The following is a 26844-nucleotide window of genomic DNA, read 5'->3' as shown; positions in this document are numbered from 1 at the left end:
AAATAGCCGAATCCACTAATTTGAACTGGTGTCCACATACTTTTGTCTGTGTGTATATTTTATATATATATATATAAGGATGTCGGCTAGGAGTTAATATTTTTGACTGTTGCCTTATAGGCCCCTAGTTGTTAAAATACGGAGCAGGGTACATGTGTTGTTGTTCCTAACCCCTTCCCCGTCTCTCATCCTCGCTCTCTCCCCCGTCTGTCTCTCATCCTCGCTCTCTCCCCAGTCCCTAACCTCCTTCCTCTCACCTACTGGGACTATTGTTGCTTTGTGTGTGTTGTTTTGGTCAGACCTCATCAAGGTAGTCTCTCTCTCTCTCTGCGATTCTCTCTCTCTCTCTCTCTCTCTCTCTCTCTCTCTCTCTCTCTCTCTCTCTCTCTCTCTCTCTCTCTCTCTCTCTCTCTCTCTCTCTCTCTCTCTCTCTCTCTCTCTCTCTCTCTCTCTCTCTCTCTCTCTCTCTCTCTCTCTCTCTCTCTCTCTCTCTCTCTCTCTCTCTCTCTCTCTGCGATTCTCTCTCTCTGCGATTCTCTCTCTCTCTCTCTCTCTCTCTCTCTCTCTCTCTCTCTCTCTCTGCGATTCTCTCTCTCTGCGATTCTCTCTCTCTCTCTCTCTCTCTCTCTCTCTCTCTCTCTCTCTCTGCGATTCTCTCTCTCTCTCTCTCTCTCTCTGCGATTCTCTCTCTCTCTCTCTCTCTCTCTCTCTCTCTCTGCGATTCTCTCTCTCTCTCTCTCTCTCTCTCTCTCTCTCTCTCTCTCTCTCTGTGTGTGATTCTCTCTCTCTCTGTGATTCTCACTCTCTGCGATTCTCTCTCTCTGTGATTCTCTCTCTCTCTCTTTCTTCTCTCTCTCTCTGTGATTCTCTCTCTCTCTCTGTGATTCTCTCTCTCTCTCTGCAATTCTCTCTCTCTGTGATTCTCTCTCTCTTTCTCTCTCTCTCTGTGATTCTCTCTCTCTCTCTCTCTCTGCGATTCTCTCTCTCTCTCTCTGTGATTCTCTCTCTCTCTCTCTCTCTCTCTCTCTCTCTCTCTCTCTCTCTCTGTGTGATTCTCTCTCTCTCTGTGATTCTCACTCTCTGCGATTCTCTCTCTCTGTGATTCTCTCTCTCTCTCTTTCTCTCTCTCTCTCTCTGTGATTCTCTCTCTCTCTCTGTGATTCTCTCTCTCTCTCTGCAATTCTCTCTCTCTGTGATTCTCTCTCTCTTTCTCTCTCTCTCTGTGATTCTCTCTCTCTCTCTCTCTGCGATTCTCTCTCTCTCTCTCTGTGATTCTCTCTCTCTCTCTCTCTCTCTCTCTCTCTCTCTCTCTCTGTGATTCTCTCTCTCTCTCTGTGATTCTCTCTCTCTCTCTCTGTGATTCTCTCTCTCTCTGTGATTCTCTCTCTCTCTCTCTCTCTCTCTCTCTCTCTCTCTCTCTGTGATTCTCTCTCTCTCTCTCTGTGATTCTCTCTCTCTCTCTCTGTGATTCTCTCCCTCTGCGATTCTCTTTAATTTTCTCTTCCCCTGCGATTTTCTCTCTGTGCGTGTAAATAATGTCTCCTCTCTGGTCGTCCTACAGACAGGAAGGACTCGAGCGGTGGGGATCGTCGGCATCGAGAGGAAGATAGAGGAGAGGAGGAAAGAGACAGAGAAAAACATCTCAGAGGTGAGAAAGGAAATAAGATGGAGAGAGACACAGGGTAGAAAGAGAGGATGAGAGAGACACAGGGTAGAAAGAGAGGATGAGATAGACACAGGGTAGAAAGAGAGGATGAGAGAGACACAGGGTAGAAAGAGAGGATGAGAGAGACACAGGGTAGAAAGAGAGGATGAGAGAGACACAGGGTAGAAAGAGAGGATGAGAGAGACACAGGGTAGAAAGAGAGGATGAGAGAGACACAGGGTAGAAAGAGAGGATGAGAGAGACACAGGGTAGAAAGAGAGGATGAGAGAGACACAGGGTAGAAAGAGAGGATGAGAGAGACACAGGGTAGAAAGAGAGGATGAGAGAGACACAGGGTAGAAAGAGAGGATGAGAGAGACACAGGGTAGAAAGAGAGGATGAGAGAGACACACAGAAGAAAGAGAGGGAGAGAGACACAGGGTAGAAAGAGAGGATGAGAGAGACACAGGGTAGAAAGGAGAGGATGAGAGAGACACGGGTAGAGAAAGAGAGGATGAGAGAGACACGGGGTAGAAAGAGAGGATGAGATAGACACGGGGTAGAAAGAGAGGATGAGAGAGACACGGGGTAGAAAGAAGAAGAGAGGATGAGAGACGGGGGGAGAGAGAGAGGAGAGAGAGGAGAGACACAGGGCAGAGAGAGAGGAGAGAGAGACAGGGGAGAGAGAGGATGAGAGACACAGGGTAGAGAGAGAGAGGATGAGACAGACAGGGTAGAAAGAGAGGAGAGAGAGAGATACATGGGGTAGAGAGAGAGAGAGACAGGGTAGAAAGAGAGGGGATGAGACAGGGGTAGAAAGAGAGATACAAAAAGAGAGGATGAGAGACAAGAGAGAGAGATACACGGGGTAGAAAGAGAGACGCAGGGTAGAAAGAGAGGATGAGACAGACAGGGTAGAAAGAGAGACGCAGGGTAGAAAGAGAGGATCAGACAGGGTAGAGAGAGAGAGAGATACACGGGGTAGAAAGAGAGACGCAGGGTAGAAAGAGAGGATCAGACAGGGTAGAGAGAGAGGATGAGACAGACAGGGTAGAAAGAGAGGTTGAGAGACAGACTGGGGAGAGACAGAGGATGAGAGAGACACGGGGTAGAAAGAGAGGATGACAGACACAGGGTAGAAAGAGAGGATGAGAGAGACACAGGGTAGAAAGAGAGGATGAGAGACACAGGGTAGAAAGACAGGATGAGAGAGACACAGGGTAGAAAGAGACAGACTGGGTAGAGAGAGACAGACTGGGTAGAGAGAGACAGACTGGGTAGAGAGAGACAGACTGGGTAGAGAGAGAGAGACTGGGTAGAGAGAGAGGATGAGAGACAGGGTAGAGAGAGAGGATGAGAGACAGGGTAGAGAGAGAGGATGAGAGACAGGGTAGAGAGAGAGGATGAGAGACAGACTGGGTAGAGAGAGAGGATGAGAGACAGACTGGGTAGAGAGAGAGAGGATGAGAGACAGACTTGAAAGAGAGAGAGAGGATGAGAGACAGACTGGGTAGAGAGAGAGGATGAGAGACAGACGGGGACAGAGAGAGAGGATGAGAGACAGACAGGGTAGAGAGAGAGAGGATGAGAGACAGACGGGGTAGAGAGGATGAGAGACAGACTGGGTGAGAGAGACAGAGAGAGAGAGAGGATGAGAGAGACACAGGGAAAGAGAGGATGAGACAGGGTAGAGAGAGAGAGACACGGGGTAGAAAGAGAGGCATGACAGACACAGTGAGAAAGAGAGGATGAGACAGACAGGGTAGAGAAAGAGAGACGCAGGGTGAGAGAGAGGATGAGACAGACAGGGTAGAAAGAGACAGGAGAGTAGAGAGAGGATGAGACAGGGTAGAGAGAGAGAGAGACTGGGTAGAGAGGGGATGAGAGACAGAAGGGAGAAGAGAGAGGATGAGAGACACGGGGTAGAAAGAGAGGATGACAGACACAGGGTAGAAAGAGAGGATGAGAGAGACACAGGGCAGAAAGAGAGGATGAGAGACACAGGGTAGAAAGAGAGGATGAGAGACACAGGGAGACAAAGACAGGATGAGAGAGACACAGGGAGAAGAGAGGATGAGACAGACTGGGTAGAGAGAGGATGAGAGACAGACTGGGTAGAGAGAGAGAGGATGATGAGAGACAGACTGGGTAGAGAGAGAGGATGAGAGACAGACTGGGGAGAGAGAGAGAGAGAGAGGATGAGAGACAGACTGGGTAGAGAGAGAGGATGAGAGACAGACGGGGTAGAGAGAGAGGATGAGAGACAGACTGGGTAGAGAGAGAGAGGATGAGAGACAGACTGGGTAGAGAGAGAGGATGAGAGACAGACTGGGGAGAGAGAGAGAGAGAGAGAGAGACAGGGTAGAAAGAGAGATGAGAGACAGGAAGAGAGAGAGGATGAGAGACAGAGGATGAGAGACAGACGGGGAGAGAGAGAGGATGAGAGACAGACAGGGTAGAGAGAGAGAGGATGAGAGACAGACGGGGGTAGAGAGGATGAGAGACAGACTGGGTAGAGAGAGAGGATGAGAGACAGACTGGGGAGAGAGAGAGGATGAGAGACAGATGAGGATGAGAGACAGACTGGGGAGAGAGAGAGACACAGGGTAGAGAGAGAGGATGAGAGACAGACTGGGTAGAGAGAGAGAGAGAGAGAGAGACAGGGTAGAGAGAGAGGATGAGAGACAGACTGGGTAGAGAGAGAGGATGAGAGACAGACTGGGTAGAGAGAGAGAGAGAGAGACAGACTGGGTAGAGAGAGAGGATGAGAGACAGACTGGGTAGAGAGAGAGGATGAGAGACAGACTGGGTAGAGAGAGAGGATGAGAGACAGACAGGTAGAGAGAGAGAGAGAGAGAGAGAGAGAGAGAGAGAGACTGGGTAGAGAGAGAGAGACAGGGTAGAGAGAGAGGATGAGAGACAGACTGGGTAGAGAGAGGATGAGAGACAGACTGGGTAGAGAGAGAGGATGAGAGACAGACTGGGTAGAAAGAGAGGATGATAGACAGACTGGGTAGAGAGAGAGGATGAGAGACAGACTGGGAGAGAGAGGATGAGAGACAGACTGGGTAGAGAGAGACAGACTGAGAGAGAGAGACAGACTGGGTAGAGAGAGAGGATGAGAGACAGACTGGGTAGAAAGAGAGGATGAGAGACAGACGGGGAAGAGAGAGAGGATGAGAGACAGACAGGGTAGAGAGAGAGGATGAGAGACAGACGGGGTAGAGAGGATGAGAGACAGACTGGGTAGAGAGAGAGGATGAGAGACAGACTGGGTAGAGAGAAGAGGATGAGAGACAGACGAGGATGAGAGACAGACTGGGGGAGAGAGAGGATGAGAGACAGACTGGGCAGAGAGAGAGGATGAGAGACAGACTGGGGAGAGAGAGAGGATGAGAGACAGACTGGGGAGAGAGAGACAGACTGGGTAGAGAGAGAGGATGAGAGACAGACTGGGTAGAGAGAGAGGATGAGAGACAGACGGGGGAGAGAGAGAGGATGAGAGACAGACTGGGTAGAGAGAGAGAGAGAGAGAGACAGGTAGAGAGAGAGGATGAGAGACAGACTGGGTAGAGAGAGAGAGAGAGAGACAGACTGGGTAGAGAGAGAGGATGAGAGACAGACTGGGTAGAGAGAGAGAGAGAGAGACAGACTGGGTAGAGAGAGAGGATGAGAGACAGACTGGGTACAAAGAGAGGATGAGAGACAGCCTGGGTAGAGAGAGACAGACTGGGTAGAGAGAGAGGATGAGAGACAGACTGGGTAGAGAGAGAGGATGAGAGACAGACTGGGTAGAGAGAGAGGATGAGAGACAGACAGGGTAGAGAGAGAGAGAGACTGGGTAGAGAGAGAGAGACAGGGTAGAGAGAGAGGATGAGAGACAGACTGGGTAGAGAGAGAGGATGAGAGACAGACTGGGTAGAGAGAGAGGATGAGAGACAGACTGGGTAGAAAGAGAGGATGAGAGACAGACTGGGTAGAAAGAGAGGATGAGAGACAGACTGGGTAGAGAGAGAGGATGAGAGACAGACTGGGTAGAGAGAGAGGATGAGAGACAGACTGGGTAGAGAGAGACAGACTGAGTAGAGAGAGACAGACTGGGTAGAGAGAGAGGATGAGAGACAGACTGGGTAGAAAGAGAGGATGAGAGACAGACGGGGAAGAGAGAGAGGATGAGAGACAGACAGGGTAGAGAGAGAGGATGAGAGACAGACGGGGTAGAGAGGATGAGAGACAGACTGGGTAGAGAGAGAGGATGAGAGACAGACTGGGTAGAGAGAGAGGATGAGAGACAGACGAGGATGAGAGACAGACTGGGGAGAGAGAGAGGATGAGAGACAGACTGGGTAGAGAGAGAGGATGAGAGACAGACTGGGGAGAGAGAGAGGATGAGAGACAGACTGGGGAGAGAGAGACAGACTGGGTAGAGAGAGAGGATGAGAGACAGACTGGGTAGAGAGAGAGGATGAGAGACAGACGGGGTAGAGAGAGAGGATGAGAGACAGACAGGGTAGAGAGAGAGGATGAGAGACAGACGGGGTAGAGAGCGAGGATGAGAGACAGACTGGGTAGAGAGAGAGGATGAGAGACAGACTGGAGAGAGAGAGACACAGGGTAGAGAGAGAGACACAGGGTAGAGAGAGAGACAGACGGGGAAGAGAGAGAGGATGAGAGACAGACTGGGTAGAGAGAGAGGATGAGAGACAGACTGGGGAGAGAGAGAGAGACTGGGTAGAGAGAGAGACACAGGGTAGAAAGAGAGGATGAGAGACAGACGGGGAAGAGAGAGAGGATGAGAGACAGACTGGGTAGAGAGAGAGGATGAGAGACAGACGGGGTAGAGAGAGAGGATGAGAGCCAGACTGGGTAGAGAGAGAGGATGAGAGACAGACTGGGTAGAGAGAGAGGATGAGAGACAGACTGGGTAGAGAGAGAGGATGAGAGCCAGACTGGGTAGAGAGAGAGGATGAGAGACAGACTGGGTAGAGAGAGAGGATGAGAGACAGACTGGGGAGAGAGAGAGACTGGGTAGAGAGAGACAGACTGGGTAGAGACAGACGGGGAGGATGAGAGACAGACTGGGGAGAGAGAGAGGATGAGAGACAGACTGGGTAGAGAGAGAGGATGAGAGACAGACTGGGGAGAGAGAGAGGATGAGAGACAGACTGGGTAGAGAGAGACAGACTGGGTAGAGAGAGACAGACGGGGATGAGAGAGAGAGGAAGAGAGACAGACTGGGTAGAGAGAGACAGACTGGGTAGAGAGAGACAGACTGGGGAGAGAGAGACAGACTGGGTAGAGAGAGACAGACTGGGTAGAGAGAGACAGACTGGGTAGAGAGAGACAGATGGGGTAGAGAGAGAGACTGGGTAGAGAGAGAGAGACTGGGTAGAGAGAGAGACTGGGTAGAGAGAGAGAGACAGACTGGGTAGAGAGAGAGGATGAGAGAGAGACTGGGTAGAGAGAGAGGATGAGAGACAGACTGGGTAGAGAGAGAGGATGAGAGACAGACTGGGTAGAGAGAGAGGATGAGAGACAGACTGGGTAGAGAGAGAGGATGAGAGACAGACTGGGGAGAGAGCGAGGATGAGAGAGAGAGACAGAGAGAGAGAGAGAGAGAGAGAGAGAGAGAGGGTAGAGAGAGAGGATAGAGAGAGACAGACTGGGTAGAGAGAGAGAGAGAGAGACAGGGTAGAGAGAGAGGATGAGAGACAGACTGGGTAGAGAGAGAGAGAGAGAGAGAGACAGACTGGGTAGAGAGAGGATGAGAGACAGACTGACAGAGAGAGAGAGAGAGACAGACTGGGTAGAGAGAGGATGAGAGACAGACTGGGAGAGAGAGAGAGGATGAGAGACAGACTGGGTAGAGAGAGAGGATGAGAGACAGACTGGGTACAAAGAGAGGATGAGAGACAGCCTGGGTAGAGAGAGAGAGACAGACTGGGTAGAGAGAGAGACAGACTGGGTAGAGAGAGAGACAGACTGGGTAGAGAGAGACAGACTGGGTAGAGAGAGACAGACTGGGTAGAGAGAGACAGACTGGGTAGAGAGAGACAGACGGGGTAGAGAGAGAGACTGGGTAGAGAGAGAGAGAGACTGGGTAGAGAGAGAGAGACAGACTGGGTAGAGAGAGAGAGACAGACTGGGTAGAGAGAGAGAGACAGACTGGGTAGAGAGAGAGACAGACTGGGTAGAGAGAGAGACAGACTGGGTAGAGAGAGAGAGACAGACTGGGTAGAGAGAGACAGACGGGGTAGAGAGAGACAGACGGGGTAGAGAGAGAGAGACGGGGTAGAGAGAGAGACGGGGTAGAGAGAGAGAGACGGGGTAGAGAGAGAGAGACAGGGGGGTAGAGAGAGAGAGAGACAGACTGGGTAGAGAGAGAGACAGACTGGGGAGAGAGAGAGAGAGACAGACTGGGTAGAGAGAGAGAGACAGACTGGGTAGAGAGAGAGAGACAGACTGGGTAGAGAGAGAGAGACAGACTGGGTAGAGAGAGAGACAGACTGGGCAGAGAGAGAGAGACAGACTGGGTAGAGAGAGACAGACTGGGTAGAGAGAGACAGACTGGGTAGAGAGAGACAGACTGGGTAGAGAGAGAGACAGACTGGGTAGAGAGAGACAGACTGGGTAGAGAGAGACAGACTGGGTAGAGAGAGACAGACTGGGTAGAGAGAGAGACAGACTGGGTAGAGAGAGACAGACTGGGTAGAGAGAGAGAGACTGGGTAGAGAGAGACAGACTGGGTAGAGAGAGACAGACTGGGTAGAGAGAGACAGACTGGGTAGAGAGAGACAGACGGGGTAGAGAGAGACAGACTGGGTAGAGAGAGAGAGACTGGGTAGAGAGAGAGAGACTGGGTAGAGAGAGACTGGGTAGAGAGAGAGACTGGGTAGAGAGAGACAGACGTGGTAGAGAGAGAGAGACGGGGTAGAGAGAGAGACGGGGTAGAGAGAGACAGACTGGGGAGAGAGAGACAGACGGGGTAGAGAGAGACAGACTGTAGAGAGAGAGAGAGACAGACTGGGTAGAGAGAGAGACAGACTGGGTAGAGAGAGAGAGACAGACTGGGTAGAGAGAGAGAGACAGACTGGGTAGAGAGAGAGAGACAGACTGGGTAGAGAGAGAGACAGACTGGGCAGAGAGAGAGACAGACTGGGCAGAGAGAGAGAGACAGACTGGGCAGAGAGAGAGACAGACTGGGCAGAGAGAGAGACAGACTGGCAGAGAGAGAGACAGACTGGGAGAGAGAGAGACGTGGTAGAGAGAGACAGACTGGGTAGAGAGAGAGAGACGTGGTAGAGAGAGAGAGACGTGGTAGAGAGAGAGAGACTGGGTAGAGAGAGAGACAGACTGGGTAGAGAGAGACAGACTGGGTAGAGAGAGAGACAGACTGGGTAGAGAGAGACAGACTGGGTAGAGAGAGACAGACTGGGTAGAGAGAGAGAGACGGGGTAGAGAGAGAGAGACAGACTGGGTAGAGAGAGAGAGAGGATGAGAGACAGACTGGGTAGAGAGAGACAGACTGGGTAGAGAGAGACAGACTGGGTAGAGAGAGAGAGAGAGAGGATGAGAGACAGACTGGGTAGAGAGAGACAGACTGGGTAGAGAGAGACAGACTGGGTAGAGAGAGACAAACGGGGAGAGAGAGAGACAGACTGGGTAGAGAGAGACAGACTGGGTAGAGAGAGACAGACTGGGAGAGAGAGAGACTGGGAGAGAGAGAGACTGGGTAGAGAGAGAGAGACTGGGTAGAGAGAGAGAGACTGGGTAGAGAGAGAGAGACTGGGTAGAGAGAGAGAGACGGGGTAGAGAGAGAGACAGACTGGGTAGAGAGAGACAGACTGGGTAGAGAGAGACAGACTGGGTAGAGAGAGACAGACTGGGTAGAGAGAGACAGACTGGGTAGAGAGAGACAGACTGGGCAGAGAGAGACAGACTGGGTAGAGAGAGACAGACTGGGTAGAGAGAGACAGACTGGGTAGAGAGAGAGAGACTGGGTAGAGAGAGAGAGACGGGGTAGAGAGAGAGACTGGGTAGAGAGAGAGAGACAGACTGGGTAGAGAGAGAGAGAGACTGGGTAGAGAGAGACAGACGGGGAGAGAGAGAGAGACAGACGGGGGTAGAGAGAGAGAGACAGACTGGGTAGAGAGAGAGAGACAGACTGGGTAGAGAGAGAGACAGACTGTAGAGAGAGAGAGACAGACTGGGTAGAGAGAGAGAGACAGACTGGGCAGAGAGAGAGACAGACTGGGTAGAGAGAGACATACGGGGTAGAGAGAGACAGACTGGGTAGAGAGAGACAGACGGGGTAGAGAGAGAGAGACTGGGTAGAGAGAGACAGACTGGGTAGAGAGAGACAGACTGGGTAGAGAGAGACAGACTGGGTAGAGAGAGACAGACTGGGTAGAGAGAGACAGACTGGGTAGAGAGAGACAGACTGGGTAGAGAGAGACAGACTGGGTAGAGAGAGACAGACTGGGTAGAGAGAGAGAGACAGACTGGGTAGAGAGAGACAGACTGGGTAGAGAGAGAGACTGGGTAGAGAGAGAGAGACTGGGTAGAGAGAGAGAGACTGGGTAGAGAGAGAGACAGACTGGGTAGAGAGAGAGAGACTGGGTAGAGAGAGAGAGACTGGGTAGAGAGAGACAGACTGGGTAGAGAGAGACAGACTGGGTAGAGAGAGAGAGACAGACTGGGTAGAGAGAGAGAGACAGACTGAGGAGAGAGACAGAGAGAGAGAGACAGACTGGGTAGAGAGAGACAGACTGGGTAGAGAGAGACAGACTGGGTAGAGAGAGAGAGACAGACTGGGTAGAGAGAGAGACAGAGAGGAGACTGGAGAGAGAGACAGACTGGGCAGAGAGAGACAGACTGGGTAGAGAGAGAGAGACAGACTGGGTAGAGAGAGACAGACTGGGTAGAGAGAGACAGACTAGAGAGACAGACAGAGAGAGACAGACTGCAGAGAGAGACAGACTGGGTAGAGAGAGAGACAGACTGGGTAGAGAGAGAGAGAGAGACAGACTGGGTAGAGAGAGAGACAGACTGACAGACTGGGAGAGAGACAGACTGGGCAGAGAGAGACAGACTGGGAGAGAGAGAGACAGACTGGGTAGAGAGAGAGACAGACTGGGTAGAGAGAGAGACAGACTGGGTAGAGAGAGACAGACTGGGTAGAGAGAGACAGACTGGGAGAGAGAGACAGACTGGGTAGAGAGAGAGACAGACTGGGCAGAGAGAGAGACAGACTGGGTAGAGAGAGAGCAGACTGGGCAGAGAGAGACAGAGAGAGACAGACTGGGTAGAGAGAGACAGACTGGGTAGAGAGAGACAGACTGGGTAGAGAGAGAGACAGACTGGGTAGAGAGAGAGACAGACTGGGTAGAGAGAGAGACAGACTGGGGAGAGAGAGAGACAGACTGCAGAGAGAGAGAGACAGACTGGAGAGAGAGAGACAGACTGGGTAGAGAGAGACAGACTGGGAGAGAGAGACAGACTGGGAGAGAGAGAGAGACAGACTGGGCAGAGAGAGAGACAGACTGGGTAGAGAGAGACAGACTGGGAGAGAGAGAGAGAGAGAGACAGACTGGGAGAGAGAGAGAGACAGACTGGGTAGAGAGAGAGACAGACTGGGTAGAGAGAGACAGAGAGAGAGACAGACTGGGTAGAGAGAGAGACAGACTGGGTAGAGAGAGAGACAGACTGGGTAGAGAGAGAGACAGACTGGGAGAGAGAGAGACAGACTGGGTAGAGAGAGACAGACTGGGTAGAGAGAGAGACAGACTGGGTAGAGAGAGAGACAGACTGGGTAGAGAGAGAGACAGACTGGGTAGAGAGAGACAGACTAGGAGAGAGAGAGACAGACTGGGTAGAGAGAGACAGACTGGGAGAGAGAGAGAGACAGACTGGGTAGAGAGAGAGAGAGAGACAGACTGGGCAGAGAGAGAGAGACAGACTGGGCAGAGAGAGAGACAGACTGGGTAGAGAGAGAGAGACAGACTGGGTAGAGAGAGAGACAGACTGGGAGAGAGAGACAGACTGGGTAGAGAGAGAGACAGACTGGGAGAGAGAGACAGACTGGGTAGAGAGAGAGACTGGGTAGAGAGAGACAGACTGGGAGAGAGAGACAGACTGGGTAGAGAGAGAGAGAGACAGACTGGGTAGAGAGAGAGACAGACTGGGTAGAGAGAGAGACAGACTGGGTAGAGAGAGAGACAGACTGGGCAGAGAGAGAGACAGACTGGGCAGAGAGAGACAGAGAGAGAGAGACAGACTGGGTAGAGAGAGAGAGACAGACTGGGTAGAGAGAGAGACAGACTGGGTAGAGAGAGAGACAGACTGGGTAGAGAGAGAGAGACAGACTGGGCAGAGAGAGAGACAGACTGGGTAGAGAGAGAGAGACAGACTGGGTAGAGAGAGAGAGACAGACTGGGAGAGAGAGACAGACTGGGTAGAGAGAGAGAGACAGACTGGGTAGAGAGAGAGACAGACTGGGTAGAGAGAGAGACAGACTGGGTAGAGAGAGAGAGACAGACTGGGTAGAGAGAGACAGACTGGGAGAGAGAGACAGACAGAGAGAGACAGACTGGGAGAGAGAGACAGACTGGGTAGAGAGAGAGACAGACTGGGAGAGAGAGACAGACTGGGCAGAGAGAGAGAGACAGACTGAGACAGGAGAGAGAGACAGACTGGGTAGAGAGAGAGAGAGACAGACTGGGTAGAGAGAGAGACTGGGACTGAGAGACAGAGAGAGACAGACTGGGAGAGAGAGACAGACTGGGTAGAGAGAGAGACAGAGAGAGAGAGACAGACTGCAGAGAGAGAGACAGACTGGGTAGAGAGAGAGACAGACTGGGAGAGAGAGAGAGACAGACTGGGTAGAGAGAGAGACAGACTGGGCAGAGAGAGACAGACTGGGTAGAGAGAGAGAGACAGACTGGAGAGAGAGAGACAGACTGGGTAGAGAGAGAGACAGACTGGGCAGAGAGAGAGACAGACTGGGTAGAGAGAGACAGACTGGGACAGAGAGAGACAGAGAGAGAGAGACAGACTGGGGCAGAGAGAGAGAGACAGACTGGGTAGAGAGAGAGAGAGAGAGAGAGACAGACTGGGTAGAGAGAGAGAGAGACAGACTGGGTAGAGAGAGAGACAGACTGGGCAGAGAGAGAGACAGACTGGGAGAGAGAGAGACAGACTGGGTAGAGAGAGAGACAGACTGGGTAGAGAGAGAGACAGACTGGAGAGAGAGAGAGAGACAGACTGGGACAGAGAGAGAGACAGACTGGGTAGAGAGAGAGAGTGGGACAGACTGAGAGAGAGAGACAGACTGGGAGAGAGAGAGACAGACTGGGTAGAGAGAGAGAGACAGACTGAGAGAGAGAGACAGACTGGGAGAGAGAGAGACAGACTGGGTAGAGAGAGAGAGACAGACTGGGGAGAGACAGAGAGAGAGAGACAGACTGGGAGAGAGAGAGACAGACTGGGAGAGAGAGAGAGAGACAGAGACAGACTGGGCAGAGAGAGAGAGACTGCAGAGAGAGACAGACTGGGACAGAGAGAGAGAGAGACAGACTGGGAGAGAGAGAGACAGACTGGGCAGAGAGAGAGAGAGACAGACTGGGTAGAGAGAGAGACAGACTGGGTAGAGAGAGACAGACTGGGCAGAGAGAGAGACAGACTGGGCAGAGAGAGAGAGACAGACTGGGTAGAGAGAGAGACAGACTGGGTAGAGAGAGAGACAGACTGGGTAGAGAGAGACAGACTGGGTAGAGAGAGAGAGACAGACTGCAGAGAGAGACAGAGAGAGAGACAGACTGGGAGAGAGAGAGAGAGACAGACTGGGAGAGAGAGACAGACTGGGTGACAGAGAGAGAGAGACAGACTGGGCAGAGAGAGAGAGACAGACTGGGTAGAGAGAGAGACAGACTGGCAGAGAGAGAGACAGACTGGGTAGAGAGAGACAGACTGGGTAGAGAGAGAGAGACAGACTGGGCAGAGAGAGAGAGACAGACTGGGCAGAGAGAGACAGACTGGGTAGAGAGAGAGACAGAGAGAGAGACAGACTGGCAGAGAGAGAGAGACAGGTAGGAGAGAGAGAGACAGACTAGAGAGAGAGACAGACTGGGCAGAGAGAGACAGACTGCAGAGAGAGACAGACTGGGAGAGAGAGAGACAGACTGGGAGAGAGAGACAGAGAGAGAGACAGACTGGGTAGAGAGAGACAGACTGGCAGAGAGAGAGAGACAGACTGGGTAGAGAGAGAGAGACAGACTGGGAGAGAGAGAGACAGACTGGCAGAGAGAGAGAGAGACAGACTGGGCAGAGAGAGAGAGACAGACTGGGTAGAGAGAGAGAGACAGACTGGGCAGAGAGAGAGAGACAGACTGGGTAGAGAGAGACAGAGAGAGACAGACTGGGTAGACTGCAGAGAGAGAGACAGACTGGGCAGAGAGAGAGAGAGACAGACTGACAGAGGAGAGAGAGACTGCAGAGAGAGACAGACTGGGTAGAGAGAGAGAGAGAGAGAGAGAGAGACAGACTGGGTAGAGAGAGACAGACTGGGAGAGAGAGACAGACTGGGTAGAGAGAGACAGAGAGAGAGAGACAGACTGGGTAGAGAGAGAGACAGACTGTAGAGAGAGAGAGAGACAGACTGGGTAGAGAGAGAGACAGACTGGGTAGAGAGAGAGACAGACTGCAGAGAGAGACAGACTGGGAGAGAGACAGACTGGGCAGAGAGAGAGACAGACTGGGTAGAGAGAGACAGACTGGGTAGAGAGAGAGACAGACTGAGAGAGAGAGACAGAGAGAGACAGACTGGGAGAGAGAGAGAGAGAGACTGGGAGAGAGAGACAGACTGGCAGTAGAGAGAGACAGACTGGGTAGAGAGAGAGACAGACTGGGAGAGAGAGAGACAGACTGGGTAGAGAGAGAGAGACAGACTGAGAGAGAGACAGAGACAGAGAGAGACAGACTGGGTAGAGAGAGACAGACTGGGCAGAGAGAGAGACAGACTGGGTAGAGAGAGAGAGACAGACTGGGTAGAGAGAGACAGACTGGGTAGAGAGAGAGACAGACTGGGAGAGAGAGAGAGAGAGACAGACTGGGCAGAGAGAGACAGACTGGGAGAGAGAGAGAGACAGACTGGGCAGAGAGAGAGAGACAGACTGGGTAGAGAGAGACAGACTGGGAGAGAGAGACAGACTGGGCAGAGAGAGAGACAGACTGGGTAGAGAGAGACAGACTGGGTAGAGAGAGACAGAGAGAGAGACAGACTGGGTAGAGAGAGAGAGACAGACTGGGTAGAGAGAGACAGACTGTAGAGAGAGAGACAGACTGCAGAGAGAGACAGACTGGGTGAGAGAGAGAGACAGACTGGGTAGAGAGAGAGAGAGACAGACTGGGGGAGAGAGAGAGAGACAGACTGAGAGAGAGAGAGACAGACTGGGTAGAGAGAGAGACAGACTGGGTAGAGAGAGAGACAGACTGGGTAGAGAGAGACAGACTGGGTAGAGAGAGACAGACTGGGTAGAGAGAGAGACAGACTGGGTAGAGAGAGAGAGAGAGAGAGAGAGACAGACTGGGTAGAGAGAGACAGACTGGGCAGAGAGAGAGACAGACTGGGTAGAGAGAGAGACAGACTGGGTAGAGAGAGAGACAGACTGGGTAGAGAGAGACAGACTGGGCAGAGAGAGACAGACTGGGAGAGAGAGACAGACTGGGTAGAGAGAGACAGACTAGAGAGAGACAGACTGGGTAGAGAGAGAGAGAGAGAGACAGACTGGGGAGAGAGAGACAGACTGGGTAGAGAGAGAGAGACAGACTGGGTAGAGAGAGAGGAGAGACAGACTGGGTAGAGAGAGAGACTGGGTAGAGAGAGAGACAGAGACAGAGAGAGAGACAGACTGGGTAGAGAGAGACAGACTGGGTAGAGAGAGACAGACAGAGAGAGACAGACTGGGTAGAGAGAGAGACAGACTGTAGAGAGAGAGAGACAGACTGCAGAGAGAGAGACAGACTGGGTAGAGAGAGAGACAGACTGGGTAGAGAGAGAGACAGACTGGGTAGAGAGAGAGACAGACTGGGTAGAGAGAGAGACAGACAGAGAGAGAGAGACAGACTGGGTAGAGAGAGACAGACTGGGTAGAGAGACAGACTGCAGAGAGAGACAGACTGGGTAGAGAGAGAGACAGAGAGAGAGACAGACTGGGTAGAGAGAGAGACAGACTGGACAGAGAGAGAGACAGACTGTAGAGAGAGAGAGACAGACTGGGTAGAGAGAGAGAGACAGACTGGGTAGAGAGAGAGAGACAGACTGGGTAGAGAGAGAGACAGACTGGGTAGAGAGAGAGAGACAGACTGGGTAGAGAGAGAGACAGACTGGGTAGAGAGAGAGACAGACTGGGAGAGAGAGAGAGACAGACTGCAGAGAGAGAGAGACAGACTGGGTAGAGAGAGAGAGAGACAGACTGGGTAGAGAGAGACAGACTGCAGAGAGAGAGACTGCAGAGAGAGACTGCAGAGAGAGAGACAGACTGGGCAGAGAGAGAGACAGACTGGGTAGAGAGACAGACTGGGTAGAGAGAGAGAGACAGACTGGGTAGAGAGAGAGACAGACGGGGTAGAGAGAGAGAGACAGACGGGGTAGAGAGAGAGAGACAGACGGGGTAGAGAGAGAGAGACAGACGGGGTAGAGAGAGAGAGACAGACTGGGTAGAGAGAGAGAGACAGACTGGGGAGAGAGAGAGAGACAGACTGGGTAGAGAGAGAGAGAGACAGACTGGGTAGAGAGAGAGAGACAGACTGGGTAGAGAGAGAGAGACAGACTGGGCAGAGAGAGAGACAGACTGGGGAGAGAGAGACAGACTGGGTAGAGAGAGAGACTGGGTAGAGAGAGAGACAGACTGGCAGAGAGAGAGACAGACTGGGTAGAGAGAGACAGACTGCAGAGAGAGACAGACTGGGAGAGAGAGACAGACTGGGTAGAGAGAGAGAGAGAGAGAGAGAGACAGACTGGGTAGAGAGAGAGAGAGAGAGAGACAGACTGGGCAGAGAGAGAGACAGACTGGGTAGAGAGAGAGAGACAGACTGACAGAGAGAGAGAGACAGACTGGGTAGAGAGAGAGAGACAGACTGGGTAGAGAGAGAGAGACAGACTGGGTAGAGAGAGAGACAGACTGGGTAGAGAGAGACAGAGTGGGTAGAGAGAGAGAGACAGACTGGGAGAGACAGACTGGGTAGAGAGAGAGACAGACTGGGTAGAGAGAGACAGACTGGGTAGAGAGAGAGACAGACTGGGTAGAGAGAGACAGACTGGGAGAGAGAGACAGACTGGGCAGAGAGAGAGACAGACTGGGTAGAGAGAGAGACAGACTGGGTAGAGAGAGAGAGACAGACTGGGAGAGAGAGAGAGAGAGACAGACTGGGAGAGAGAGAGACAGACTGGGTAGAGAGAGAGACAGACTGGGCAGAGAGAGAGACAGACTGGGTAGAGAGAGAGACAGACTGGGTAGAGAGAGAGACAGACAGACTGGACAGAGAGAGAGAGACAGACTGGGTAGAGAGAGAGACAGACAGAGAGAGAGAGAGACAGACTGGGAGAGAGAGAGACAGACTGGGTAGAGAGAGAGAGACAGACTGGGTAGAGAGAGAGACAGACTGGGTAGAGAGAGAGAGACAGACTGGGCAGAGAGAGAGACAGACTGGGTAGAGAGAGACAGGAGAGAGAGAGAGACAGACTGGGCAGAGAGAGAGAGACAGACTGGGTAGAGAGAGAGAGAGACAGACTGGGAGAGAGAGAGAGACAGACTGGGTAGAGAGAGAGACAGACTGCAGAGAGAGAGACAGACTGAGAGAGAGAGAGACAGACTGGGTAGAGAGAGAGAGACAGACTGGGTAGAGAGAGAGACAGACTGGGTAGAGAGAGAGACAGACTGGGTAGAGAGAGAGACAGAGAGAGAGAGACAGACTGGGTAGAGAGAGAGACAGACTGGGTAGAGAGAGAGAGACAGACTGCAGAGAGAGAGACAGACTGGGAGAGAGAGACAGACTGGGCAGAGAGAGAGACAGACTGGGCAGAGAGAGAGAGACAGACTGGGTAGAGAGAGAGAGACAGACTGGGTAGAGAGAGAGAGACAGACTGGGTAGAGAGAGAGACAGACTGGGTAGAGAGAGAGACAGACTGGGTAGAGAGAGACAGACTGGGTAGAGAGAGACAGACTGGGAGAGAGAGAGAGAGAGACAGACTGGGTAGAGAGAGAGAGACTGGAGAGAGAGAGACAGACTGGGTAGAGAGAGAGAGAGACAGACTGGGAGAGAGAGAGACAGACTGGGCAGAGAGAGAGAGAGACAGACTGGGTAGAGAGAGAGAGAGAGAGACAGACTGGGTAGAGAGAGAGAGACAGACTGTAGAGAGAGAGAGAGAGAGACAGACTGGGTAGAGAGAGACAGACTGGGTAGAGAGAGAGACAGACTGGGTAGAGAGAGAGACAGACTGGGTAGAGAGAGACAGACTGGGAGAGAGAGAGACAGACTGGGCAGAGAGAGAGACAGACTGGGAGAGAGAGACAGACTGGGCAGAGAGAGACAGACTGGGTAGAGAGAGAGAGAGACAGACTGGGTAGAGAGAGAGACAGACTGGGCAGAGAGAGAGAGACAGACTGGGTAGAGAGAGAGACAGACTGGGTAGAGAGAGAGACAGACTGGGCAGAGAGAGAGACAGACTGGGTAGAGAGAGAGACAGACTGGGTAGAGAGAGAGAGACAGACTGCAGAGAGGACAGAGAGAGAGACAGACTGGGTAGAGAGAGACAGACTGGGAGGAGAGAGACAGACTGGGGAGAGAGAGAGACAGACAGGGTAGAGAGAGAGAGGATGGGAGAGAGAGAGACAGACTGTAGAGAGAGAGGATGAGAGACAGACTGGGTAGAGAGAGAGAGAGACAGACTGGGTAGAGAGAGACAGAGGAGAGAGACAGACTGGGGAGAGAGAGACAGACTGGGAGAGAGAGACAGACTGGGTAGAGAGAGAGACAGACTGCAGAGAGAGAGACAGACTGGGTAGAGAGAGAGACAGACTGGGCAGAGAGAGAGACAGACTGGGTAGAGAGAGAGAGACAGACTGGGCAGAGAGAGAGACAGACTGGGACAGAGTAGAGAGAGAGACAGACTGGGTAGAGAGAGAGACAGACTGCAGAGAGAGAGAGAGACAGACTGGGTAGAGAGAGAGACAGACTGGGTAGAGAGAGAGACAGACTGGGTAGAGAGAGAGACAGACTGGGTAGAGAGAGAGACAGACTGGGAGAGAGAGAGACAGACTGGGTAGAGAGAGAGACAGACTGGGTAGAGAGAGAGAGACAGACTGGGTAGAGGGAGAGACAGACTGGGTAGAGAGAGACAGACTGGGCAGAGAGAGAGAGAGAGAGAGACAGACTGGGTAGAGAGAGACAGACTGGGTAGAGGAGAGAGACAGACTGGGTAGAGAGAGAGACAGACTGGGTAGAGAGAGAGAGACAGACTGGGTAGAGAGAGAGGATGAGAGACAGACTGGGGAGAGAGAGACAGACTGGGTAGAGAGAGAGACAGACTGGGAGAGAGAGACAGACTGGGTAGAGAGAGAGACAGACTGGGTAGAGAGAGACAGACTGGGTAGAGAGAGACAGACTGGGTAGAGGGAGAGACAGACTGGGTAGAGGGAGAGACAGACTGGGTAGAGAGAGACAGACTGGGTAGAGAGAGAGACAGACTGGGTAGAGAGAGAGACAGACTGGGTAGAGAGAGAGACAGACTGGGTAGAGAGAGACAGACTGGGTAAAGAGAGACAGACTGGGTAGAGAGAGACAGACTGGGTAGAGAGAGAGGATGAGAGACAGACTGGGGAGAGAGAGAGACAGACAGGGTAGAGAGAGAGAGGATGAGAGACAGACTGGGTAGAGAGAGAGGATGAGAGACAGACTGGGTAGAGAGAGAGAGAGAGACTGGGTAGAGAGAGAGAGGATGAGAGACAGACTGGGAGAGAGAGAGACAGACTGCAGAGAGAGAGAGACAGACTGGGTAGAGAGAGAGACAGACTGGGTAGAGAGAGAGACAGACTGGGTAGAGAGAGAGACAGACTGGGTAGAGAGAGAGACAGACTGGGAGAGAGAGAGACAGAGAGAGAGACAGACTGGGTAGAGAGAGACAGACTGGGTAGAGAGAGAGACAGACTGGGTAGAGAGAGAGACAGACTGGGTAGAGAGAGAGACAGACTGGGCAGAGAGAGAGACAGACTGGGTAGCAGAGAGAGAGACAGACTGGGCAGAGAGAGAGAGACAGACTGGGTAGAGAGAGAGACAGACTGGGTAGAGAGAGAGACAGACTGGGCAGAGAGACAGACTGGGTAGAGAGAGACAGACAGACTGCAGAGAGAGAGACAGACTGGGTAGAGAGAGAGACAGACTGGGTAGAGAGAGAGACAGACTGGGTAGAGAGAGAGACAGACTGGGAGAGAGAGAGACAGACTGGGTAGAGAGAGAGAGACAGACTGGGTAGAGAGAGAGACAGACTGGGTAGAGAGAGAGAGAGACAGACTGGCAGAGAGAGAGAGAGACAGACTGGGTAGAGAGAGAGAGAGACAGACTGGGTAGAGAGAGAGACAGACTGGGTAGAGAGAGACAGACTGGGTAGAGAGAGAGACAGACTGGGAGAGAGAGACAGACTGGGAGAGAGAGACAGACTGGGTAGAGAGAGAGACAGATGAGAGACAGACTGGGAGAGAGAGACAGACTGGGTAGAGAGAGACAGACTGGCAGAGAGAGAGACAGACTGGGTAGAGAGAGACAGACTGGGTAGAGAGAGAGACAGACTGGGTAGAGAGAGAGACAGACTGGGTAGAGAGAGAGACAGACTGCAGAGAGAGAGACAGACTGGGTAGAGAGAGAGACAGACTGGGTAGAGAGAGACAGACTGGGTAGAGAGAGAGGATGAGAGACAGACTGGGGAGAGAGAGAGACAGACAGGGTAGAGAGAGAGACAGATGAGAGACAGACTGGGAGAGAGAGAGAGGATGAGAGACAGACTGGGTAGAGAGAGAGAGAGAGAGACTGGGTAGAGAGAGAGAGGATGAGAGACAGACTGGGTAGAGAGAGAGACAGACTGGGGAGAGAGAGACAGACTGGGTAGAGAGAGAGACAGACTGGGTAGAGAGAGAGACAGACTGGGTAGAGAGAGAGACAGACTGGGTAGAGAGAGAGACAGACTGGGTAGAGAGAGAGACAGACTGGGTAGAGAGAGAGACAGACTGGACAGTAGAGAGAGACAGACTGGGTAGAGAGAGACAGACTGGGTAGAGAGAGAGACAGACTGGGTAGAGAGAGAGACAGACTGGGTAGAGAGAGAGACAGACTGGGTAGAGAGAGAGACAGACTGTAGGAGAGAGAGAGACAGACTGGGCAGAGAGAGAGACAGACTGGGTAGAGAGAGACAGACTGGGCAGAGAGAGAGAGAGACAGACAGAGAGAGAGACAGACGGGGTAGAGAGAGAGACAGACTGGGTAGAGAGAGACAGAGAGACAGACTGGAGACAGACTGGGTAGAGAGAAACAGACTGGGTAGAGAGAGAGACAGACTGGGTAGAGAGAGAGAGACAGACTGGGTAGAGAGAGAGAGAGACAGACTAGGTAGAGAGAGAGAGACAGACTGGGTAGAGAGAGAGACAGACTGGGTAGAGAGACAGAGAGACAGACTGGGTAGAGAGAGAGACAGACTGGAGAGAGACAGAGGATGAGAGAGACAGACTGGGTAGAGAGAGAGACAGACTGGGTAGAGAGAGAGACAGACTGGGCAGAGAGAGAGACAGACTGGGTAGAGAGAGACAGACTGGGTAGAGGGAGAGACAGACTGGGTAGAGAGAGACAGACTGGAGAGAGAGAGACAGACTGGGTAGAGAGAGACAGACTGGGAGAGAGAGAGACAGACTGGGTAGAGAGAGAGAGACAGACTGGGTAGAGGGAGACAGACTGGGCAGAGAGAGACAGACTGGGTAGAGAGAGAGACTGGGAGAGAGAGACAGACTGGGTAGAGAGACAGACTGGGTAGAGAGAGAGAGACAGACTGGGAGAGAGACAGACTGGGAGAGAGAGAGACAGACTGGGTAGAGAGAGACAGACTGGGTAGAGAGAGACAGACTGGGTAGAGAGAGACAGACTGGGTAGAGAGAGACAGACTGGGTAGAGAGAGACAGACTGGGTAGAGAGAGACAGACTGGGTAGAGAGAGACAGACTGGGTAGAGAGAGACAGACTGGGTAGAGAGAGAGAGAGACTGACAGACTAGAGAGAGAGACTGGTTAGAGAGAGAGACAGACTGGTTAGAGAGAGAGACAGACTGGGTAGAGAGAGAGAGAGAGAGAGAGAGAGAGAGAGAGAGAGAGAGACTGGGTAGAGAGAGAGACAGACTGGGTAGAGAGAGACAGACTGGGTAGAGAGAGAGACAGACTGGGTAGAGAGAGAGGATGAGAGACAGACTGGGAGAGAGAGACAGACTGGGTAGAGAGAGACAGACTGGGAGAGAGAGACAGAGAGAGACAGACTGGGCAGAGAGAGAGACAGACTGGGTAGAGAGAGAGGATGAGAGACAGACTGGGTAGAGAGAGAGACAGACTGGGAGAGACAGACTGGGTAGAGAGAGACAGACTGGGTAGAGAGAGACAGACTGGGAGAGAGAGACAGACTGGGTAGAGAGAGAGAGACTGGGTAGAGAGAGAGACTGGTTAGGAGAGACAGAGAGAGAGAGAGAGACAGACTGGTTAGAGAGAGAGACAGACTGGGTAGAGAGAGAGAGAGACAGACTGGGTGAGAGAGAGAGACAGACTGGGCAGAGAGAGACAGACTGGGTAGAGAGAGACAGACTGGGTAGAGAGAGACAGACTGACAGACTAGAGAGAGACAGACTGCAGAGAGAGAGACAGACTGGGTAGAGAGAGAGACAGACTGGGTAGAGAGAGACAGACTGGGTAGAGAGAGAGGACTGAGAGACAGACTGGGTAGAGAGAGAGACAGACTGGGTAGAGAGAGAGACAGACTGGGTAGAGAGAGACAGACTGCAGAGAGAGAGACAGACTGGGTAGAGAGAGAGACAGACTGAGAGAGAGAGAGAGAGACAGACTGGGTAGAGAGAGAGAAAGACTGGGAGAGAGAGAGAGAGAGAGACTGGGTAGAGAGAGAGAGACAGACTGAGAGACAGAGAGAGAGAGACAGACTGGGTAGAGAGAGAGACAGACTGGGTAGAGAGAGAGACAGACTGGGTAGAGAGAGACAGACTGGGAGAGAGACAGAGAGGATGAGAGACAGACTGGGCAGAGAGAGAGAGACAGACTGGGTAGAGAGAGAGAGACAGACTGGGTAGAGAGAGAGAGACAGACTGGGTAGAGAGAGAGACAGACTGGGGAGAGAGAGACAGACTGGGAGAGAGAGAGAGAGACAGACTGGGGAGAGAGAGAGAGACTGGGTAGAGAGAGAGACAGACTGGGTAGAGAGAGAGAGAGACAGACTGGGTAGAGAGAGAGAGACAGACTGGGTAGAGAGAGAGAGACTGGGTAGAGAGAGAGACAGACTGGGTAGAGAGAGAGACAGACTGGGTAGAGAGAGAGACAGACTGGGTAGAGAGAGAGACAGACTGGGTAGAGAGAGACAGACTGGGTAGAGAGAGAGAGGATGAGAGACAGACTGGGGAGAGAGAGAGAGACAGACAGGGTAGAGAGAGAGAGGATGAGAGACAGACTGGGTAGAGAGAGAGACAGAGAGATGAGAGACAGACTGGGTAGAGAGAGAGAGAGAGACTGGGTAGAGAGAGAGACAGACTGGGAGAGACAGACTGGGGAGAGAGAGACAGACTGGAGAGAGAGAGACAGACTGGGCAGAGAGAGAGACAGACTGGGTAGAGAGAGAGACAGACTGGGAGAGAGAGACAGACTGGGCAGAGAGAGAGACAGACTGGGTAGAGAGAGAGACAGACTGGGACAGAGAGAGAGACAGACTGGGTAGAGAGAGACAGACTGGGTAGAGAGGGACAGACAGACTGGGACTAGAGAGAGACAGACTGGGTAGAGAGAGAGACAGACTGGGTAGAGAGAGAGACAGACTGGGTAGAGAGAGAGACAGACTGGGTAGAGAGAGAGACAGACTGGGTAGAGAGAGAGACAGACTGGGTAGAGAGAGAGACAGACTGGGTAGAGAGAGAGACAGACTGGGTAGAGAGAGAGACAGACTGGGTAGAGAGAGAGACAGACTGGGTAGAGAGAGAGACAGACTGGGTAGAGAGAGAGACAGACTGGGTAGAGAGAGACAGACTGGGTAGAGAGAGAGGATGAGAGACAGACTGGGGAGAGAGAGAGACAGACAGGGTAGAGAGAGAGAGGATGAGAGACAGACTGGGTAGAGAGAGAGATGAGAGACAGCCTGAGAGACAGAGAGAGAGAGACTGGGTAGAGAGAGAGAGGATGAGAGACAGACTGGGGAGAGAGAGACAGACTGGGTAGAGAGAGAGACAGACTGGGTAGAGAGAGAGACAGACTGGGTAGAGAGAGAGACAGACTGGTAGAGAGAGAGACAGACTGGGCAGAGAGAGAGACAGACTGGGTAGAGAGAGAGACAGACTGGGAGAGAGAGACAGACTGGGTAGAGAGAGAGACAGACTGGGTAGAGAGAGAGACAGACTGGGTAGAGAGAGACAGACTGGGTAGAGAGAGAGACAGACTGGGTAGAGAGAGAGACAGACTGGGTAGAGAGAGAGACAGACTGGGTAGAGAGAGAGAGAGACAGACTGGGCAGAGAGAGAGACAGACTGGGTAGAGAGAGAGAGACAGACTGGGTAGAGAGAGACAGACAGAGAGACAGACTGGGTAGAGAGAGACAGACTGGGTAGAGAGAGAGACAGACTGGGTAGAGAGAGAGACAGACTGGGTAGAGAGAGAGAGACAGACTGGGTAGAGAGACAGAGAGAGAGACAGACTGGGTAGAGAGAGAGACAGACTGGGTAGAGAGAGAGACAGACTGGGTAGAGAGAGAGACAGACTGGGTAGAGAGAGAGACAGACTGGGTAGAGAGAGAGACAGACTGGGTAGAGAGAGACACAGACTGGGTAGAGAGAGACACAGACTGGGTAGAGAGAGAGGATGAGAGACAGACTGGGTAGAGAGAGACAGACTGGGCAGAGAGAGACAGAGAGAGACAGACTGGGTAGAGAGAGAGACTGGGTAGAGAGAGACACAGACTGGGTAGAGAGAGACAGACTGGGTAGAGAGAGAGACAGACTGGGTAGAGAGAGAGAGACTGGGTAGAGAGAGAGAGAGAGACTGGGTAGAGAGAGAGAGACTGGGTAGAGAGAGAGAGACTGGGTAGAGAGAGAGACTGGTTAGAGAGAGAGAGAGACTGGTTAGAGAGAGAGACAGACTGGGTAGAGAGAGAGAGAGACAGACTGGGTAGAGAGAGACAGACTGGGTAGAGAGAGACAGACTGGGTAGAGAGAGACAGACTGGGTAGAGAGAGACAGACTGGGTAGAGAGAGAGACAGACTGGGTAGAGAGAGAGAGACGGGGGAGAGAGAGAGACAGACTGGGTAGAGAGAGAGACAGACTGGGAGAGAGAGACAGACTGGGTAGAGAGAGACAGACTGGGTAGAGAGAGAGACTGGTTAGAGAGAGAGACAGACTGGGTAGAGAGAGAGACAGACTGGGTAGAGAGAGAGAGAGACAGACTGGGTAGAGAGAGAGACAGACTGGGCAGAGAGAGACAGACTGGGTAGGGAGAGACAGACTGGGTAGAGAGAGAGACAGACTGGGTAGAGAGAGAGACAGACTGGGTAGAGAGAGAGAGACAGAGAGAGAGACAGAGAGAGAGAGACAGACTGGGTAGAGAGAGAGACAGACTGGGTAGAGAGAGAGACAGACTGGCAGAGAGAGAGACAGACTGGGTAGAGAGAGAGAGACAGACTGGGTAGAGAGAGAGACAGACTGCAGAGAGAGACACAGACTGGGTAGAGAGAGAGACAGACTGGGTAGAGAGAGACAGACTGGGTAGAGAGAGACAGAGAGAGACAGACTGGGTAGAGAGAGAGACTGGGTAGAGAGAGACAGAGAGAGAGAGACACAGACTGGGTAGAGAGAGAGGATAGAGAGACAGACTGGGTAGAGAGAGAGACAGACTGGGTAGAGAGAGACAGACTGGGTAGAGAGAGACAGACTGGGTAGAGAGAGAGAGACTGGGTAGAGAGAGAGAGACTGGGTAGAGAGAGAGACTGGTTAGAGAGAGACAGAGAGAGAGAGAGACAGACTAGAGAGAGAGACAGACTGGGTAGAGAGAGAGAGAGAGACAGACTGGGTAGAGAGAGACAGACTGGGTAGAGAGAGACAGACTGGGAGAGAGAGAGACAGACTGGGAGAGAGAGAGACAGACTGCAGAGAGAGAGACAGACTGGGAGAGAGAGAGAGAGAGAGAGAGAGAGAGAGAGAGAGAGACTGAGGAGAGAGAGAGACTGGGTAGAGAGAGAGACTGGTAGAGAGAGAGACAGACTGGTTAGAGAGAGAGACAGACAGACTGGGTAGAGAGAGAGAGAGACAGACTGGGAGAGAGAGAGAGAGACAGACTGGGAGAGAGAGAGAGACTGGGAGAGAGACAGACTGGGTAGAGAGAGACAGACTGGAGAGAGAGAGAGACAGACTAGAGAGAGAGAGAGACAGACTGGGTAGAGAGAGAGAGAGACAGACTGGGTAGAGAGAGAGACAGACGGGGAGAGAGAGAGAGACAGACTGGGTAGAGAGAGACAGACTGGGTAGAGAGAGAGAGACTGGTTAGAGAGAGAGACAGACTGGGTAGAGAGAGACAGACTGACTGGGTAGAGAGAGAGAGAGACAGACTGGGTAGAGAGAGACAGACTGTAGAGAGAGAGAGAGACAGACTGGGTAGAGAGAGACAGACTGGGTAGAGAGAGACAGACTGGGTAGAGAGAGAGAGACTGGGTAGAGGGAGACAGACTGGGTAGAGAGAGACAGTGAGAGACAGACTGGGTAGAGAGAGAGAGGATGAGAGACAGACTGGGTAGAGAGAGACACAGACTGGGTAGAGAGAGAGGATGAGAGACAGACTGGGTAGAGAGAGACAGACTGGGTAGAGAGAGAGAGACTGGGTAGAGAGAGAGAGACTGGGTAGAGGGAGACAGACTGGGTA

At 52.4% G+C, this 26844-nt stretch overlaps 1 protein-coding gene across 1 annotated transcript in view; it reads left to right on the top strand.

Annotated features, from left to right (window-relative positions):
• Positions 1 to 26844, top strand: part of vps36 (vacuolar protein sorting 36 homolog) — a 69919-nt gene that overhangs the window by 6167 nt on the left and 36908 nt on the right. The window contains exon 6 of the mRNA XM_052520094.1: positions 1562 to 1648. Within this exon, the coding sequence (XP_052376054.1) occupies positions 1562 to 1648 (87 nt within the window). The remainder of the gene's footprint in view (positions 1 to 1561; positions 1649 to 26844) is intronic.

The sequence above is a fragment of the Oncorhynchus keta genome, chromosome 6, assembly GCF_023373465.1.
Source record: "Oncorhynchus keta strain PuntledgeMale-10-30-2019 chromosome 6, Oket_V2, whole genome shotgun sequence".
Classification (NCBI taxonomy): Eukaryota; Metazoa; Chordata; class Actinopteri; order Salmoniformes; family Salmonidae; genus Oncorhynchus; species Oncorhynchus keta.
This window is presented reverse-complemented; position numbering and strand designations above follow the sequence as displayed.